The sequence below is a fragment of the Diospyros lotus genome, chromosome 8 (genome assembly GCF_014633365.1).
Source record: "Diospyros lotus cultivar Yz01 chromosome 8, ASM1463336v1, whole genome shotgun sequence".
Lineage (NCBI taxonomy): Eukaryota > Viridiplantae > Streptophyta > Magnoliopsida > Ericales > Ebenaceae > Diospyros > Diospyros lotus.
The window spans coordinates 1,209,147-1,228,609 of NC_068345.1; the positions used below are offsets into that span (position 1 = coordinate 1,209,147).

The following is a 19,463-nucleotide window of genomic DNA, read 5'->3' on the forward strand; positions in this document are numbered from 1 at the left end:
TCTTCAAAAGATTGTTTCCTTTGTGGGTTGTGGTTTCTGGAAGCCAACTTTTTGGAAAAAATTTCACGCCTCTACAGGTCATTTCATATGACTGTATCATAGAATATCAAGTGATAATAATCAGTGCATAATATTCATATAGAGATATACCAAAAGTCCAAAATTGAGCAATTGAACGAGCATCTACTATAAGCATAACAAGTAACTATTTTCAAAAGACCCACACCTATTGATTCTAAAAGAGTAGAATGGTTTAACTCAAAAATTTCACAAACCTAAATTTTCACATTTCATTACATAAGTTTATCATAACAGAGAGTATTCAAGTCAAGAATAAATGATATCAATTTAGTAAAAAGGAAAAATGATAACCAAGCCATCTTGTAGGCTACAATAGGTAGCTCCATTTAGTGTTTAAAGAAGACTCATATTAAAATCAAAAGCCTTTACCTCTCTCATCTTCACCCCATCACATGTCAATTGTAATAAAATTGAAAACAAGTGACTATTACGCCAACAATTCAGAGCTTGGAAAGAGAAAGTAGATTAGAACTGTGAGATTTATCATTTCATTAGAAATTATTTAGCCAGGGTAACCATATAAAGGAGAAAAAAGGACACAGAATAATGAAATGAAAAGAAAATCCATAAGGGAAAGAAAATAGCATGTCTAGCCAACCATTACTCAATTCAAACTATAAGATTTATGCTGGAACAGAAAGTCGAAAGAAAGAAGTGTTGTAAGCTACCTGTGAGCTATACTACAAAGCAGCAATTAGAAATCAGAAAGACACTTAGAACACAAAGAGGGTCAGTGCACAATATAATCGAAATCAGAAATACCGAGCACAAAGACACTAAGAACTAAATCAGTAAACTCCCTGTTAATCGACAACAATGGCAGTCACGAAGATTGCATTCAAGGCTCAGATATGGGCCAGTCCATGCACCACTTAGGCAACACCGAGAATGGGGACACCAAGCCACATAGGAACCCAAGCAGCCAAAAACCAAAACAAAAAATACTTACCACTTAGGCTTGGGCTCCCCCCTCTCTTGAGCAAATGGGCGAAGGCCCATTTCTCCTCTAAAGAGAGAGTTAAGGGCTGATGACCCGTCTTCTATATGGGCCACCAATAAATAGTGTTGGACTTTATTCACAGGCCAAGGCCTATAAAGTTTAGATACACCCAATTACATCACTGCCTCGGGCCTTACCTATCATATCAATTACCTGCAAGATAAAGAGTAACATCATGAGCACAATTCTGAGATATATGGATATCCCTTATTAAAAGCTACATTTCCAGAATATAGGGATAACCCAAATTGAATGAAATAATGAAACAGAAAATACTTACCTCTGACTTTTGCCTACTGGAATCACTACAACCTGCTAAATTTACTTACTTATATGCAAGACTGAAACAAAAAATAAGAAGAAAAAATAAAACTAGAACATGGAATTAAGAGTCTCTAGATTGAATCAGTGAAGTGAGTACAACTTGGAATGAATGCCTCAAACATCTGGTGGATTGTCATCGGGTTGTAGATGGGGCGCATACATCGGCATGAAAGGCTGAGTAGTGCCAAAAGTAGGCACCATATGCAGTCCATGAACAGAATTCCATGTTTGATAGTCAGCAGCCTGCAACAAAAGATAAGGATGTTGTGCTTCTTGTGATAAACCTTCATTGAATACTTGAGTGACTTCAACAGTGTTTTCTGCCGGGGTCTTGGCTTGTTTTGATTTCGAGGATCCCACCTAAACATCAAACAAAAGTAATAGCAATTACAGTTGGGAATTCCAGCATTACATCTTGCTTTCAGGTAAGTAAAAAATAGATTAAAACATACTTTTGCTTTCTTTGAACTCGTTTCCAATGGGCCCTTTTTGCAAAGTTTCCTAGGGGCTCCTTTTGTTTGCGAGCATCTTGGATCCAAGATTTGCCCACTTGAAACTGTTGCTGCCTCTTTACAATCAGGAACTAGTTCTTGCACAATGTTCTTAGCATATTTATTACTACCATAGCTTGGATTCACATTACATATTCTTAATGCATTCATTTGAGATTCCATCCATTCCATAGTTGCTCGGGTACGTTCTTCATCATCTGAAACCACGTTTGCAATCTTGAAAAATTTATTGCACAGTTCATCATATCTTAATTGGCTAGGAGTACTGATCCACCCGTTGTAATTAATCTTGACTTTCATGTAGGCTCTACTTACATCTCTTCTCCATCGCCTTAAGATATACCTCTCTGGAATTGTTCTAACACCATTTCTGATCAATACTGTGATAACATGTCTGCAAATTATTCCCCTACACTCAAACATGTGGCAGCTGCAAACAAAATTGCATTGCTCTTTCTCAAAAACAACTTAAATTTTTTTTTCCTTTACTCTTTCATCAAATATTACATCTTCGCGAACCTCGTACCTCATACCGAACAATCCCTCTTCGATAGATAAAACCTCACAATACATCTTCCCTGTGAACTCGTCCTGAAACTCCTTGAATTTTGAGATTGTGTACACTTCCTGAAATTGTTTCTCCATAGGATACCTCGAGGCACATGGGACCATCTGAGAAAACGACTTAACGTCAGCCTGAAATTCCTTTTCAACTTTAGACTTCATTGCCCGCTTATATTGTTCAACAAATTGTTTAAGCGAGGTTTTTGAGTGCACATAACCATCGAAAAATGCATTCATGCTCTCACTTCGTTGTGTTGTTGACATCCCAGCCCAAAAACTAGTCTTCAAGAAACATGGGACCCAACAGGATCTTTCTCTATAGAGTCCAGACAACCAATTATTCTCATGCAATGCATACTTTTCAATCATTAAAATCCATCCCTGTTCGAATTCTTCCGAACCCTGTGATTCATACACCACGTCGTGTACGGCTGAAAGAATGGAGGCCTTATATCTATGGTTCCCAAATTTTTCCGACAACTTCTTTAATATATGCCACAAACACCACCTGTGCTTTGTATTAGGGAATACTATCTGAATTGCATTTTGCATTGCCCTATCTTGATCAGTAATTATTCCTATGGGAGCCCGATCATCCATGCACTGAAGCCATGTTCTAAATAACCACACAAAAGTCCAAGTGTCCTCATTGGAAACTAGCCCACATCCAAAAAGTGTCGACTGTCCATGGTGATTTACTCCAACGAATGGAGCAAATGGCATGTCATACCTGTTAGTAAGGTATGTTGTGTCAAATGTAACAACATCGTCAAATTCTTTATATGCTTCTCTACACCTAGAATCAGCCCAAAAAACATTTTTCAATCGACACTCTTCATCCAAATCGACACTAAAGTAAAAACCTGGACAAAGGGCTTGCATTTTTGAAAAGTACGCCTGAATAGCAGTAGCATCTCCTTCACCAAGTCTTAACTTTCTCACCTTATCAATATAATTTCTACAATCCTCTTCCACAAACTCCAAGTTCTCATACCCACCAGCCTCAACAACAGCTGAGTTATAAGTTTTTTGTAGTGAAATTCCAGCTATATCATTAACTTCAAGTTGTCGTTTCACATGTTCACTCAATTGCCTATTGCATCGATACAAACTAGATTTGCTTGGACTTGTTTCATGGTTATGCTCAAGATGGACCGTGCTTATTCGCCATATTCCAAAAACAACTAAAACGGCTGTGATCTTAGCTTTACACCCTATTCGAATAGTTAGTTGAGGTTTTAGAGATGTGCTAGCTTGACTAATTCTTCTACCTTCTCGACTACATGCATAGGCCACATATCTTACCACCCCATCCTCACTCTTTTTTGAATTCCTTTTTTTAACTGGAAACCCCACATCATAAGCATATCTTTTATAAAATTCATAATTAAATTTCATTCTCGTCATTAAATTTCATTCCAACCTTAGGTATAAGATCACTGTGTTCTCCTACCAGTTCGTCATTTAACGGAGGACACACATTATCTTGGAAAATTTCCTCATTATCTTCAGATGATTCTGGAATCACACTATCATTTCCTATATCATAACAAGGTACAATCATAAGATAATACAATATTACCTATATAATTTGAATTATCCATAAATTTAATAAAAATAATCATATGTCTGAGAAAGCAATACCATTTTTCATAAATAATTCATACATACCTATGTTACTCATTTTGACTTTTCTTCGTCTTCTAAAATAGAGTTGATGATCTGCAATAAATTCTGAAAATAGAAGTATATTATCCTACATGAATATATAAAAAGACACTAGAGAAACAGAAAAAAGACAAAGGGCTGCCACAACTGGGCTGTTATAACTGAATATATTAAGTTACCATTTATGCTACATTATGTTAAATGATAAGTTACATTATGCTATGTTAAGTTACCATTTACAATTTGTGATTTTTGCTTTTTGTCTAGAAACCACAAACTATGGGTAGGGTTTCAACTGGTAGAAACCAAAAAGCATTTGGTTGTTGTTCCTCTAGTGAGAATACTTTCTAAACTAAGTAAAAATGGTTTTTTTTCTTTTATAATTAAATTAATTAGGGTCTTTTAAATATATATATATATATATTCAGTTTTACAATCACAATTAAAGGCTGTTATCAACCTGGTCAACCCCACAACCGGCTGTTGTCGGCGACCATCGCTGGCGCCGCTTGGAGATTTCTACAATTAGAGCCTACTGTTAGATCTCTACTAACCACCACGCTTTACGACCTTACTTGAACATTTCGTTTCTTGACTGGTGCAAAATTCTCAATAATTAAAAAAAAAAAAACATACACAAAAGTGAGCCACATTTAACGGGGGTTTACAACCCACTGTCAGTCGCCATCGGCCACCGTGGCCGATGGTTTCTGGTGATCAGAGGCAACCACCCGACACCCTTATCCCCATGGACCCACATAGCCAAAAACCCCCAACATCCAACGGCCGAATCTACAGAAATCTAAGTTTAAAGCTTTCGGCCAAACCAAAATATTGCATATATACGTATATATCATCATTGTGTGTTGAAAATCATAGCTCATAAAACTAAATGACTTACCTCCTTGTAGATCGGGGCCAATGGAGACAGAATCGAGAGCAATAGATAGAAAATGAGAGAGAAGACCGGAGTTCCTTCGGCTCGTTATGGCTTATATGCCGTCGCACAGGCAAGAGCAACAGAGACCGAATGAGACCAAGTAGGGTGGCCGGAGACGCCACCAAAGCTCTGTAAAACAGAGAGACGGCAAGAACAGGGACGAACAAACGCTCGGGTACGAGAGAAAAAGAGAGAGAGAGAGAGAGAGAGAGAGAGAGAGAAATGAGTCGAACGGAAGCAAGGGTTCGAGAGAAAAGGCTCAATTTTTGGTATTTAAATTCAGGATATAATAGTCATTTTCTCCAAGAGCAAAATTGTAAATTGCTAGTGGGTGGCACTAAGGGTGTCTTTGAGGGTGGCCGAATAGCATTACTCTAATTTTTATATGCTTTAATAATATTAATTAAAATATAAACATATTTATCCTTCGAATCATCGCTTTTTCGTGATCTTTGATCACTCATATCCTCAATTTTAATAGATGAAATAAATTATAAGTAAAAATTTATCTCACTACGCAAGATAAAAAATTGAATTCATGACTTATTATTACGAATTCTAATTTATCATGATCGTGTCATGAGAATAATATATTTATTATCTTTCTATTATTATGTTAAGTGTCTAATTAATACAAATATATAACAAACCATGCCATGCCAATTGTTTTGAGTGCGAGTAATATGTTTTTTAATAAAATATTATAAATATGAAATAAATTTAGTTATCATTACTCATTATCTTTATAAAATAACATGAAAACGTTTTGAAAGTATCGTTTCATCATTTTCAAAACGTTTTATGTATTGAAAAGTTGAAAAGCACCATATAAATATTTATTGGTGATTTATGCAATTTTAAAAAAAAATTAGAATCATTTCATAATATTAAAAAAATATAAAAAATGCAATTTCATCTAGAGATTAAAGAAAAAAAAAATTTCCTTAGGGAGATTTTTATATTATATATTTATAATATAAAAATTATATTTATAAATATATATATATATTTTTTATTATTTTTAAAAAAATATTATTTCTCTATTTTTATTTCGTATTTTTAATTTTTGATTTCTAATAACGAGCATATATTTGTCTTTTGGGCTATGAGTGAAACCCATTATTTAGCCAATTCTAAATTAAATGATGTGACTAGTGAGTCTGGTCCATTATGGATTGGGGAGTTAGAGTGGTCCATGTGGATGTACATTTGTCCTTTGGGCTTTGTGTGGGCCAAGCAAGGGATTGGACTTCCATGTGAGTCTGCTGGCTGTTGGGCCTATAGGTCAAAGGCCGTGCCAAGTTTCTCATGCCAACCTCTTGTCCATCAAGCCCAAATTTATATATAATTTTACTAAATTTACAAGAGCTGAATTTACATATAATTTTGTATTTTTTATATAAGAAAACTATAAAATGTTCAAACTAAATCGTTTCATAAGATTTAAACTAATAATCTCAAACTTATCAAAAAAAGTTAGTCACCTCGTAAATCACCGATAGAAACCTTTTTTTTTTTAGTTTAGTTATAATATGATTTGTCATTCCAATACATTGTAATATCTTAAGAGCTATATATCGAGAATAAGTAAAAAATGAAACAATAACAATTGAATACCCTTTAAACTGAATGTGGATAAAGAATTCCCGAATTAAACATGCTTGAGCTGAAAAAACTTAAGGATGGATGACCCCTAGGAAGTTTGCAAAAGCCTATTAAGGTAAATTATTCGGGTCCATATCGTTCAATGCGGAATGTTACAAGTGGTATCAGAGCTGACTCTTGGAGAAGGCAGTTCGATAAGGGCAGGGAGTGACGCCCGAGAGCGATAGCCTAAACAAGGAGCGACTTCTGACAGATTTCTAAGATGGCATCCCCCAAAGGGGAAATGATTTGAGACCAATTGTAAGGTTGCATGACGAGAAGTGGGGAGAATGTAATACCCCAAGAGCCTAGAGAATAGTAATATATATCGAGGATAAATAAGAAATAAAACAACACCACCTGAATACCTTTTAGGTTGAATGTGGATAAAGAATTCTCGAGTTAAATGTGTTTGAATTTGTGAAGTTTAAGGATTGGTGACCCTTAGGGAGTTCGCATATGCCCATCAAAGTAAGTTGTTCTGATCTTTCTTATCGCTCAATACAAAATATTACAGTACATGTTAGATAAATTTACTTGAACCACATCTAAATATTGATGGATTCTATTGAGGTTGTTCTTTGGTCTTCTCTAGGTCGTGTAAGGTTGTCTTATTCTTTGTTTTTGAGCGGGGTATGCCCTTGCTTGTTATTGTAGACACTTGTGCACTTTTCTTGTTCAATGAATTATTTATTTATAGAAAAAAAAAAACGTTTGTTAAAATAACAAAAATACAAACAATTTGAGTGAAATTTACTTATTCTTTCTTTTAGGCTTATTCTTCTATTTTGTTAAAGTGAAAAAAGAATTAATGAATTTTGAAGGTAATTTTAAGGTACCTCAAGATCGATCAATGTTGTTTACCTCAAAATTAGGATTGTAAATGAGTCGAATTATTTAAGAGCGATTCAATGTTTACAAAAATTCGTTCAAGTTTGTTCATTAACATAAATGAACCAATTTTGAGACTAATTTTAAAATTTGATTTATAAACTAGCCGATCTTAATCTTATTAAATCTTGAGTCATTAAAACTAGCAAATATGTTCGATTAGAAACTCAAAAATACTAATAGACTCAATTAAAGGTTCGTAAACATTCTCGATTAGAAGTTTAAAAATATATCGTGAATCAATTTTTTTTATAAATATATTATTTAACATAAAGTTATCAAATTTTAAATTATTACAATAATATAATTAAATTAAATATATTTAAAACTATTATATATTAATTTAATCATTTAATATAACATAATATATGTATATATAATAAATCAAAATAAAAAATTAAATTTAGCCAAATACCATAATCATTTATAATTTTGATTATGTTTTATTTGTTGATTATTTGCATATTAGATTATCATGTTTTTAAAAAATAATTTTAATAAATTCTAGTTCAAGCCCAAGCCAAGACTGAGGCTTGCCAGAAGCTTGTTGAACCCGAGTTTGAGCTTGAGTAAGTTTTGGGCAGCCCGAGCCTACTATCGAGCTAAAGCTATTTGTTTCGTCAACTCAAGTCTTAGCTCAATTTATCTTGTCTCCAATTGATTCGATCAATTACAATCTTATTTAAAATTACATCTTTTTAAATTAAATTATACATTTGATTATTACCTCAACCTCTTAATATTATATCTCACTTCTTAAATATCAACACCCAAAGAACTATAAGAGTGCTCCTATTCTCACCTACCATAAAAGGACAAAGGGGAAAGATAGGACAAGAACTTGTTTTTTTTAATTGGGGGTGGGGTTGCTTTATATCCCATCATCATCATCATATTAAACATCAAACTAATCCGTAGTTTTGTGAACATTTTAATTATGGGACAATACAATTAAGCATATGGGGTGGTCACCAACTCATCAAGACAAGTGCATGATATATGTTGGGATAGAAGAGACATCTAGTGACATTTACAAAAGCCTAAGCGATATTTTGAACAACAATTCAACTCTTCTAGTTACAACGTTATTTGAAAAAGGCACAATAAGACAAAATAAATAAATTTGTCAATCCATAATGGGCGATGGAACTGTAATTCTTTATTAGGTGGCAAATTGACATTAATCGGACGGTCAGAATCATCCGCCGTCCTCCACACCATCACAACGTATAAAAACCCCAACAGTCCCCCAATCGCCCCCAAAATACTTAACCTAATTCCCTTTTTACCCTTTATGTACAAACAACAATCCCAAGGTTAGTATGTGATTTTCTTCATCACTTCTAGTACTAATTAATGAAGAGCTAAGCTAAGGCCCTAACGCCTACCAAGAGGCCGTGTTTGGGGAGAAAGAGGGCTTGAAGATGCGTTGGCCAGTGGCTAAGATGCGTCGCGGATCGAATTCGATCTTTCTCTGGGTGAACAAGGCCCATTTATCACCAAAGTGGTCCATCCATTCCTCCTGCGTGGTGTAATGAGGCAAATACTGCTTGATGTTAATCTTGGCATCGTTGCAGAACCTTAGGATCTTACGGTTCTGATCACTCAAGTACTTCAATGCATGTGTCTCCCCTCCATTGTCCAAGGCTGATCTTAGCAATGCCACTAGGTAGAACACCTCATCCTCGTCCGGTGTTACTGTTGAACTCCTCTGATCCCACCTATATATATACAATTACAATAACAATATATCAAATCTTTATTCTACTATGTAAAAATAAAAGATGAAAAAATAATAGTTCAAATTAAAAGGGTTTTCAAGGAATCAGGTAGTTTGTAAGAGTGATGAGGAGTAGATGTTATATTTAATGGGTTATATTTTTAGAACAAGTTTTGTCTATAATAAATAGGACATAGTATACGTCGATGGGTTTCACTAAGAAGATCTTCTGACACAAAAATTTTCTTATGTTAGACCATCATTATCGTTCGATCTATCAAGCCACACTAATTGCAAAATTAAATAAACCAAATAAGAGTAGATTTGCACATCATCTAAGCTAGCAAAACCACTAGATCTAGTTCGTTTCAAAAACACATACATGCACACTAAAAAAAATAAAAAATAAAGAATCTAGTCTAAGTCCTTACTTGTGCTTGTTCATCGGGTAGATAAGAATGGGCCCGCTCGTCTTATTTCCCAAAATACCCTTAAAAACTCCACGATCAAAATCAGCAATTCTCGACTTAGGCACGAACAAGTTGAGCCACGGGTGGGGCACCTCCCACAACCCCTTGGACCGGAGCTTCAACTCCGCCTTGTGAACCCGGTCCAAGAAGTCCACGTACGGCAGATCCGTCGTGAAAACTGTCGCGGGAATGAAATTAAGCTTCCCCATGAGGGCGTCCACCTCCTGCATGAAGCACAGACAGAAAGAATTAAGCTCTTCCTTAACCCAATAATTAAGCCCACAGAATGAATGATGATTAAAAATGGGATAAAAGCCCCAAAAAGCTGCAACGAACAGGCTCTTTTGTCAGTATAGCTTTGGTTTATTAAACCTTAATTAATTATTAGGGCGGAATAATTTGGCGGGTGGGCGGCGTAGATTGACTTAGTTTAATGGCTTAATTATTGTAAAGTGAGGGTTCGATCTCGTAATCAGATGGGTTGATAGATCACACTGGATCTCCTCTGTTTTCTAACGCCTGTTCTGTTCTTTCTTCTACCTAACATTATTAACATACATTAAATACATTAATGATGGATTAAGGTTAATTTATTGTTTAATTAGTGTTAATCATATATAGTATAATCTAGGAGTGCTTGCAGAACGAAAAGCTACGAAGGGAGACAGCGATGCCGGTAGAATGTTCCAACTAGACCCAATAAAATATTTTATTTAGCGACACTTAGACCGTCACAGCGTCGGTAAAAATGGCTCAAATCACACGGATCTAAGTGCAATTTATCTAATTTTTTGTTGCCAACGAATTACCATGCGGGTAGCAAAACTAGTAGATAGCAACACTCAAAAAGTTTTGGTAACCAAATTATTAATTAATTTATCTTTAAGCTCGACAAATAACTCGATCAAGACTTAAATAATGAAGATGTGAGGATATTCGTTACCACTCAAACTCAACATCTTAATAATTTGTGTTTTAGTTTAAATTGAACAAAAACAAAAATAAGATACGATACAAAATAAAAATAAAAAAAATGACATCTTTTAAAAAAAGTAAAAAAGAGCAACAGAAAAAATTGCAATATTTTCCATCTCTAACGACTATAATATTTTTTTAATATTACAAAATAACTAATATATTTTTTAAATTACAAAAATTGCCTGAAACATTTTTTAACCATTTTTGGTGTTTTGAAAAAAAAAACGTTGAAATAACACCCCTAAAACTTTTTCGTGCCTCATAAATTTTACCTTTAGAGAAGCAAGGAAGAGAGCTTCATCAAAGGGACCACTTGAAGCTGGAATTTCGTTGATATGATACAAATTACGAACAGTATATGTGTGTGTGTTTGGATTCTCAATTGAAGAAGCAATGAAGTGGGGAGAGGAAGCACAGATGTGGTTAGGGCAAGCAAACAAGGAAGAAGGAGACAAACCGAAATGATTCAACACAGCTTGCAATCAGCGTATTATATATGTAGATGACAGTTGCAATATATACTGGATTAACGCCTTTATCCGCCTAACAAGCTTGCTTTTATGTGACCCAGAATATTATTTCGATACTTAAATTTAATATTTGCGATGATATTTTATATTGATATGTCAAGAGTAACCGATTCGACCGAATAGAGGCCAAAGGCGTAGTCTTTGTTGGAACCCAATTGGGGAAGTTAATTAGATTTTAGTAAATTTTAAGGTTTATAATTAGATGAATGAAAATGGGAAGCAAGCTAGCATGATGGGAGATGGGGGATATACCTGATCAAGGGTGGGGGCAGTGGAAGGGTCGTAGTTCTTGGTGATTTCGAGGCAGTACAAGACGCCGCCGCCATTGGAAGCGAGAGAAGAGATCTTGACAGGGTTGGCGGGGGAGAAGAAGGAGGATCTCCAGTTGTTGATGAGGCCTTCATCAACGATCACGAAACCCTCGACATAGTCGAACTTTTGGGCGGCTGACCGTCCATGTAGCGAGATGAGATACTCTTGGTCCTGGGTAAAAGCTGAGAAGTTGGAGTACAGCACCCGGATCCACCTCACCTATATACATATATATTATTGTAAACTACGAGCAAAAGCCATTAATGGAAAAGGAGAGAAAGCTAAGTCGCAGAGAGAGAGGAACATGTTAGCTGGGCAAAGCAAAAAAGAAGCCAACAAACATTGCCAGCTTTGGAACAGCCGTTTGAATAGGTTAAAATTCTCTACTGGACCCCCCAATCTCTCTCTCTCTCTCTCTCTCTCTCTCGTCCTTGCCATTGGCACTTTTCCTTCTCTTTTTAGGTTTTTATCATCCACCACTTTATATACTAGGAAAGTTTTCCAACTCTCATGTGTCCCACCCCCTGATGAAGCAACCCAAACACACTCACCAACATGGCAAAGACACACCTCGCCTAGATAAAACAATTTCACTGCGTGACAAACCCATCATAGTAAGAAGGAAAACAAGAAGAAAGGAAGGAGCTTTAGCCCTTGTGTATGTATATTTACCCTCTGGGGAGCTGGCTCAAGAGCAATTCTAGCTCTGGTAATGATGCCAAATTGGCCTAGACCACCAAGAACAGCCTGAAAAAGCTCTGGGTTTTGCTCCTCTGAACATGTCAACAGCTCCCCCTTGCCTGGTTTTTACATAGAAAATCGTATTAGGAAAAGGATAAATTACTTGAAAAAAAAAAAAAGAGTAAATTGAAGAACCCATGTGAGAAAAGCAGCCGGCCGGCAGGCAGGCAGGCCGGGAAAGTAAAGCTTCTCAGGTGCATGTTGTTCGACAAGCCAGAAAGAAAGCTCTCTTGAGAAGATAATTAATTTAGTTGATTGAAAGCTTGTGCACATTGCATGCAGAGTGAATTGAAGGCAATTAAGGCAGGGTTAGGGGTGGAATTAACCTGTGACGACGTCGAGCTCATACACATTGCTGATCTGAGGGCCGTGATTGAAAGCCTGGCCGCTGATTCCAGCGTTCGAGAGGGTGCCGCCGACGGAGAGGTACAAGTAATCGGTCCACGACTTGGGCGCCAGTCCATGCTCCAGCGTCGACTTCAACACATCTATCCACAGTTCCCCGCCCCACGCGTCCACAAACCTCGACTTCTCCGAAACCCACGGCGGGGGCGCCCTTTTCCCGCTGCTCATCTCTATCACCACCCCATTGGCGGTCTGAGCCTGCCCGTTGATCGAGTGCCCGTGGCCCCTCGCCGAGACCGTGAACCCGTGCGCCGACTCGTACGCCGCCCGGACCAGCCTCGTCACGTCCTCCGCAGACTCCGGGCGGAAGACCGCCAGCGGCTCGGCCCTGCTCAGCCCCCCAAAATCCCCGGAAGCCCGCTTGACGTCGGAGGGGTCCTGGCTCAGCCGGCCGTCGACCCCCAACCGGAGGAGCTCCACCGGGTTCAGGGTCAACCCGACGGTCACGATTAACCGGCAAATCGCGAAACTCAGCAGCATCTTCGCGGCCATATCTCCTCGCCGTAATCAATCTCTTTCGATCGGCTCTGGGCCACTTTTATACACAAGGAAACGAAACCAACGGATAAGAAAAAACCAGAGAGATGGGTACAAAATCTTATGGGGCTAACGTAAGCCGGGATTTCGATCGCTTTGGAGATTTACTACGCAACATGCAAAGATTTGCTGGGCAGTTCCCGAAGAACTCCTCTCTCTCTCTCTCTGTGTTTGTAAGTGGTGAGGGTAACGAGGAAGATGACGACGATGATGATGAAGGGGAGGGGAGGGGAGGGGAGAATAAGAGTAGAGAGTGAATATTGTTGCGTGGGTGTGTCGAGGATATGAGATACAGGTCCTGAATTTATAGGACATGGGTTGGGGGGGGGGGGGGGTGTTGGGAGGGGGGGCGGGGGAGAGGGTGTGTCACGTGCGAGGGGCGTTGAGACACGTGTGAGAGATGAGGCGAGCGTGCGGGACCCATGTTGGGATACGGAGGATCCATGTGGGGACGCGTGCGGGCGGGAGTTCACGTGGGTGCAGAGTCTGAGCCACCATGTTTGCAATTGCTAGCCCACTCTCTCTTCTCCTCTCTCGCCCTCCTAATGCAACAGGATTCTCCCCCCTCTCTCTCTCTCTCTCTCCCTCGACCCATCTCCCTCTTTGTTTCTTTCTCTCTCTCTGTCGACCCATCTCTCTCTCTCTATCTCTTTCTCTCGACCCTTTTAATGTCGTCAAACAAAGCTAGGGGCTGGTGCTTAATCATGGCATCATAATTGTTAAGAGCAGCTAGCTCTTATCCCATTTCTCAGAACAGTTTTGATAACAAAGGGTAATCTTAATCTTTGTGTGCTTAATATGGGTTAAATCTAAAGCAACCTTAATGTAATCGTTAAGGATGACGACGACGTGGAGAAAGGCTCAAACGGGCAGAAGCAACCAGGGTCCAGGTCGTACGATGGATGATGATCCATCCCATGGCCTCCACCTGTTCCCATTGTGGTTGTGGGTATTAAGAACCTGTTCTTATGTGAACGGGATGTACCTGTACTAGAATAGCTCACATCAATCAACGTCTCTTTTTAATGAACTCTTCCCTCCCAATTCCACCATTTTTACTGCATACCATGCTGCTACTGTCTGGTTCCAAGTTCATCTCCCCCAGAATAGAATTTGTTTTCTTTTAACTTACCCAACTTCTTTGCTATGTAATCCTAAATGGATTCTAATATGTGAGATTTGATTTGTTGGGTTTGATGGGTCAAAACCAATGTTTTCCATGAGGAATATGCCCACCCAAGTTGACACTACTCAAAGACTAGGACTTTTCCAAAGGATTCTTTTCTTTTTATTTTTTTGTTCATATAAGCCATTTTAATGTACAAATTATGTTTTTTTTTTTTTTTTTGTGAGTTATATAATTTTTTATAATTAAATTAGTATTTAAAATTTAGAAACGAGAGTAAAATGAGAGTAACGAGCAGATTAATTAAGGTCATAAATTTTTTTTAAAGCTTATAGTTTGATTTGAGATGAATAGAGGAGAATTTCCACTTAATCTTTTCCTGTCTTCCATCCCATGGCTATGGTCTTAAATGGTACCTAATCCATGTTTCTTAAATTTACGTGATAATTTATTAAAAAATATATGAATTAACTTATTAAAATTGGCCCAATATCATCTTGGTCTTTCACATGTTTAACTGCAGCTCACCATGATGATTGATTGATTGAGCAGTGAAAGTGTTCAGCAAACCATGAACATTGTTTGCTGTTGCATTAGCACTAGCTCCTGTCCAAATGGCCTTTGGCATGACAAAATTGAATTTTGCCGTCTATGTCATGCATCAAATATGTCTCAACTTATTACACCATCAGTCCAAATTGATTGACCTGGAAACTGACAAATTTGACTGACTCCAAAGCCCAACAAAATAGATTAATTAATCAAACCTTACAAAAACCTCAGATTTTACGTGTATTTTCTAACCTTCTTTGCGTGTATCATGCACCCACAAAAATTTAAATAAAGAATGGGGTCTTCCTTAGACCTGTGCTTCTAGAAAAGGAAGCAAGGTCTGTAAGTATAACTTTTGATGATCAAATTAATATTCAAGAAAGAATGAAAAGAGATAGTAACGATTCTTTAAGGTAAAATATCTTTACGTATAGATCGTTTTATTATTTATATAAGTCAAGTTAATAACTATGCGTAACAAAATTTTTGACTAAGATTTTTGGCTTCTATGAAAACTTTTCAACTATAGACCCTTTCACCATTTAGTCGAGCACCTAACCGAACATGTGCCAGATCATAATTGGTAAGAAAAAAAATCTTAAAAGTAAATTTATAAATATATATAAGGAAGACACCCTTTATGAGTCAATTTTTTTCTACTTTATTTATTAAAAATTGGGTGCAACCTTTCTTTGTCAACCTTAATATAATAGTTGTTATTACTATGTATATTATTATATCAGTATAAATGTAGCACAGACTTGACTATAATTAAGGGGCAGGTTTTCTTAATTAGGTTTAGAGCCGCCTCATATGACAGGATTAAAAATGGAGGGGCAAATTAATTAAATGCAAGCTTAATTAACTCCCATAATCAACAACATTCTCAATTGGGCAAGACTGAAAATGCTTGCTTTTGCAACAATTAACTAAGTTTAATATTAATCTCCATGATTAAATGGACAGGATTCCATCTGGGTCATTATCAAGATCTAGTTTCTTACGTTACAGTATCCCCATGAAGGCATTCGTGGGTTTCTTTTTCTTGGATTATGTTGTTGATATATTCCATCTTTGATCTTTCGTTTAAAATATATCAGATTCAGCATATAATCCGATACAAAGGTGTCAAAATCTATGGGTTTCTAACTTTTTCTGGTTTTAAACTTTGATTAATTAGTTTGACAGCCAATTAATCATCGCTTTTGCCCTTTAACTTTTGCCTCGTAAAGATTCAACAGCCCATGAGAAGCTCTTAAACATGGTGAAAGGGGGTCACTAGGACAATTAATATATTAATTTTAGTCCTACTTAATTAGTATCCTTTTGTGATTAATCTTGTAGAGTAACCTTTAAAATCATTAGGGTTGCTGACAAATTAATAGGGTTTTGGTAACACTTGCTTTCAAGCACTTGTAAAGGTGCATTTAATGTATTTGTTTTTCAGAATTTAAATATTTTTATTCATAACCAACTAATAAAAGTGTTTATATAGTGATAAAAATAAAATATATTAATTGTACCTTAATATAATATATAGTTGTTAGTGATAAGCACATCGTGTTTTGAAGTTTTTAATCAACCCAATAGAATTTTTTTTATGTTGAACATAAATATAATAAATACATTTTATCTGAAAATAATATGTATTTATTACTACTTAATATTGCTCATATGTAAAAATATTTATTTATTTTAAATTATAAACCTTTTTTATACATAAAAAAAGTATTTATAATTTTTAAGCATATTTTATACAAGACTTTCATATATAATGGTATGGTCACAAACATTGATATATAAGAAATTAAATGAATTTTAAACCCAATATTAAGATCATCATATGTATATACAAATATCAATAATAATATCCCATCAATTTAATTTGAAATAAAAAAGAACATATTTAACTTTAATTCCCTAATATTAAAGACAAACAATCACCTCTTTTTCTTGTCTTCTCCCTTTCATGCATGGCTAACACTTTTTCTTCCCTTTCTTATGTATCCCAAAGATTCTACATGCGGCTTGACATGTGATTTTATGCCTTAGCATGGCTTTCTTTATACCCCTTTATAAACCTTAAAATTTATCGAAGTTTGGATTCCGATTTACTCTTCAACACTAAATTCAATAAGGTGTGTTGTCTAGTCGTATATAATTGACAAAATAAATTAAATACTTTTATTTGTAGAGATCTTACTTCTTAAATAGACTTAGACAAGATATATATTATTTTTAAAATTCTCAAACTCGATAGTTATGAGTCGACAAAAGATTTACTGGACTAGATCAAAATAATAATAAATCTTCCTAATCTATTTCAAATCTCCCAAAAATTAAATTTGTTGACTTATCTTAAATCAAGACAATTTAATCATTTTAAGCAATAATTTAGCGATTTCATCTTCGTCAAGTCACCAACACACATCAAAGCCTTTGGCCACAGTCTGTCCCCTTGCTCACTACTCTTACAAACCAACAAATTAATTAAGTACTTGGCTTCTCCAAAAACCAAACCCTTGTGTTCATGTCTTTTTGCATCATTCTGTCAGCTTGTCCACATCTTTTGAGTTCAAGAACCCCAATTAACCAGATTTACTGAATCTCCTCCCCTTTCCCTTAGTTAATGTCAAAGTAATCGGCCCTACAACTGGACTTTCACAGACAATGGGGGCTGTTGTGTTGGCTCATGGGGGGAGAATCAGCAGCCTCTTTTCCCATTCTCCCACCAATTATTCCTTGGATTTGATTCTTCCATGATATGCCCAGTTGACAAGTTGGGATTAAATTTGACACTAATTAGCAATATTTCATGTCGATATTTTTTATATTTTGTATTATATCAATATAAATAGATAAAAAATTACTACAATATATCAGTAAATATAAGTCACATTTCCATATACTATACGAATTAAATGTCAAAAGAAGCCTAGCTATGGCCAGTAGTTTAAGGTCTAGGTTCCGAATTCCAAGGCTTTGGAATAAGAAAAAGAGAAGAATTTATATATATATATATATATATATGTTGCATGGAACATGGAAAAGAGGAACTTTGCTTGCATTCTTTTTGTTATTTTTTACAAAGTTTGTGGGTTCATAATAATATTGATATATTTATAAAGTTAAAAGAAAAAATATTGATTTAGAAGTGTGCCATGGCATATCATTTTTGTTACATTCTTTAATCAAAAACTGAGCTGAACATATATTTTATTTTGTTCAGTAAATATTTATTGAAAAAATCACAAAATATATATCTATCGTTTTTATTAAGATATATGTCCGAGTATTACAAGGTAAACTGCCTAAAAATGCAATATTTTAATATTTTAACTACCAATATATAATGATACATTTTTTCAAACATAAAGAATATATAAAATATGTCAGAAAAATTCTTCAGAATGACCATATTAATAATTTTGAACACACAATCTGTACTTATCTCACCACCTTAAGCATTAAAAATATTTTATGATACTAATACTCAATTACTCACCTAAATAATACTTAACAAAAAAAAAAATGACATACATTTTATGCAATGAATTATTGTACGCACTAAGTAAAATTAAAAAAATGCCATTTCCGTACTGATTTCTTTATTTTTATAACATTATTATACTTAATATATGACAGCTCAGAATTGCAATGGGTTTCCATTGTCAACAATAGTTAGGTCTCACCTTTTTTATCTGTTTACCTTTGCGTGTAGATGCATCCATGTCCATTCAGACATTATTGCATGTAAAGATTTTACGAAAATATGTAATTATTTAGATATTTAGAAAGTGATATTTAGTGTTAAATTTTTATATTAGTACATTACATTATGTGTTTAATCAATCAATATTAATGTGTAATATTATATCATTATAAAAATGTCACTCTAAGTGTTATTCTTGTGTGTCCAAATAGCATTTTCAAATATTTTAACCCTTGAAATGATATTTGAGAGTCAACTCACGAGTTAGGCCTTGTTTGATTTCGACTTGCACGACAAGTCATGTCTGGCCTCAATAATCTATTGGGATTGTTTGTACGTAGGTCGAATGGAAAAGCTTTCAAAAACTTGCAAGCGACTGGATTTTTTAAATTTAATGATCAATATCAAACTCTAATGAAAATAGACATTTTCTCATCATAAATTTTAGGGGGACATTCGGCGAGGATAATCATAATCCGCTTAATTTGTCTAGGTTAATGACTCCTAGGTGCTGCCAAACAAAGAGAGTTAATCATAAATTAATTACAAAGATTATTTATGCATCGCAATAGATTAAAAGGATTCCTCCTCTTAGGTGAGCATTTAACTTATCTTGAATCATAAATAAGTTATCTCTGGCTTAATACCCTTTCTTTTTTCGCAACGTTTAGCTTCATACCCTTTCCTCTCACTCAACGTTTAGTTTAAGCATTAGAGTAATTTTCCTAATCAACCTCATGATAGTCACACCATTTC

The 19,463-nt window shown here is 35.5% G+C and overlaps 2 protein-coding genes across 3 annotated transcripts; both read right to left on the minus strand.

Moving 5' to 3' along the window:
• Positions 1–1,519: 1,519 nt before the first annotated feature.
• On the minus strand, positions 1,520–4,165 carry LOC127807685 (protein FAR1-RELATED SEQUENCE 5-like). Its single transcript, XM_052345723.1, has 6 exons — positions 4,153–4,165; positions 3,922–4,020; positions 2,444–3,824; positions 2,233–2,347; positions 1,858–2,133; positions 1,520–1,765 (listed from the first exon to the last, which is right to left on the minus strand). The coding sequence occupies exons 1-6, from the start codon at positions 4,163–4,165 to the stop codon at positions 1,520–1,522; spliced, it is 2,130 nt and encodes a 709-aa protein (XP_052201683.1).
• A 4,598-nt stretch (positions 4,166–8,763) lies between these two features.
• On the minus strand, positions 8,764–13,604 carry LOC127808422 (cytokinin dehydrogenase 5). Of its 2 annotated transcripts, XM_052346954.1 has the most exons (5): positions 12,702–13,604; positions 12,307–12,434; positions 11,575–11,853; positions 9,776–10,038; positions 8,764–9,345 (listed from the first exon to the last, which is right to left on the minus strand). In XM_052346954.1, the coding sequence occupies exons 1-5, from the start codon at positions 13,270–13,272 to the stop codon at positions 9,009–9,011; spliced, it is 1,578 nt and encodes a 525-aa protein (XP_052202914.1). In that variant the 5' UTR covers positions 13,273–13,604; the 3' UTR covers positions 8,764–9,008. The 2 variants fall into 2 exon arrangements, with proteins under 2 accessions (XP_052202914.1, XP_052202915.1); XM_052346955.1 differs by lacking the exon at positions 11,575–11,853.
• Between the last annotated feature and the right edge of the window lie 5,859 nt (positions 13,605–19,463).

Excerpts from the sequence above, each read along its gene's own strand:
- LOC127807685 (XM_052345723.1), bottom strand. Across the intron at positions 2,348-2,443 it reads GAGGGATTGTTCGGTATGAG|CTGCCACATGTTTGAGTGTA; the intron begins GTACGAGGTTCG and ends TTTTGTTTGCAG. Across the intron at positions 1,766-1,857 it reads CGAGTTCAAAGAAAGCAAAA|GTGGGATCCTCGAAATCAAA; the intron begins GTATGTTTTAAT and ends TTTGATGTTTAG.
- LOC127808422 (XM_052346954.1), bottom strand. The coding sequence starts at position 13,272 with ATGGCCGCGAAGATGCTGCTGAGTTTCGCGATTTGCCGGTTAATCGTG. Across the intron at positions 12,435-12,701 it reads TGAGCTCGACGTCGTCACAG|GCAAGGGGGAGCTGTTGACA; the intron begins GTTAATTCCACC and ends TGTAAAAACCAG. Across the intron at positions 11,854-12,306 it reads TTGAGCCAGCTCCCCAGAGG|GTGAGGTGGATCCGGGTGCT; the intron begins GTAAATATACAT and ends ATATGTATATAG.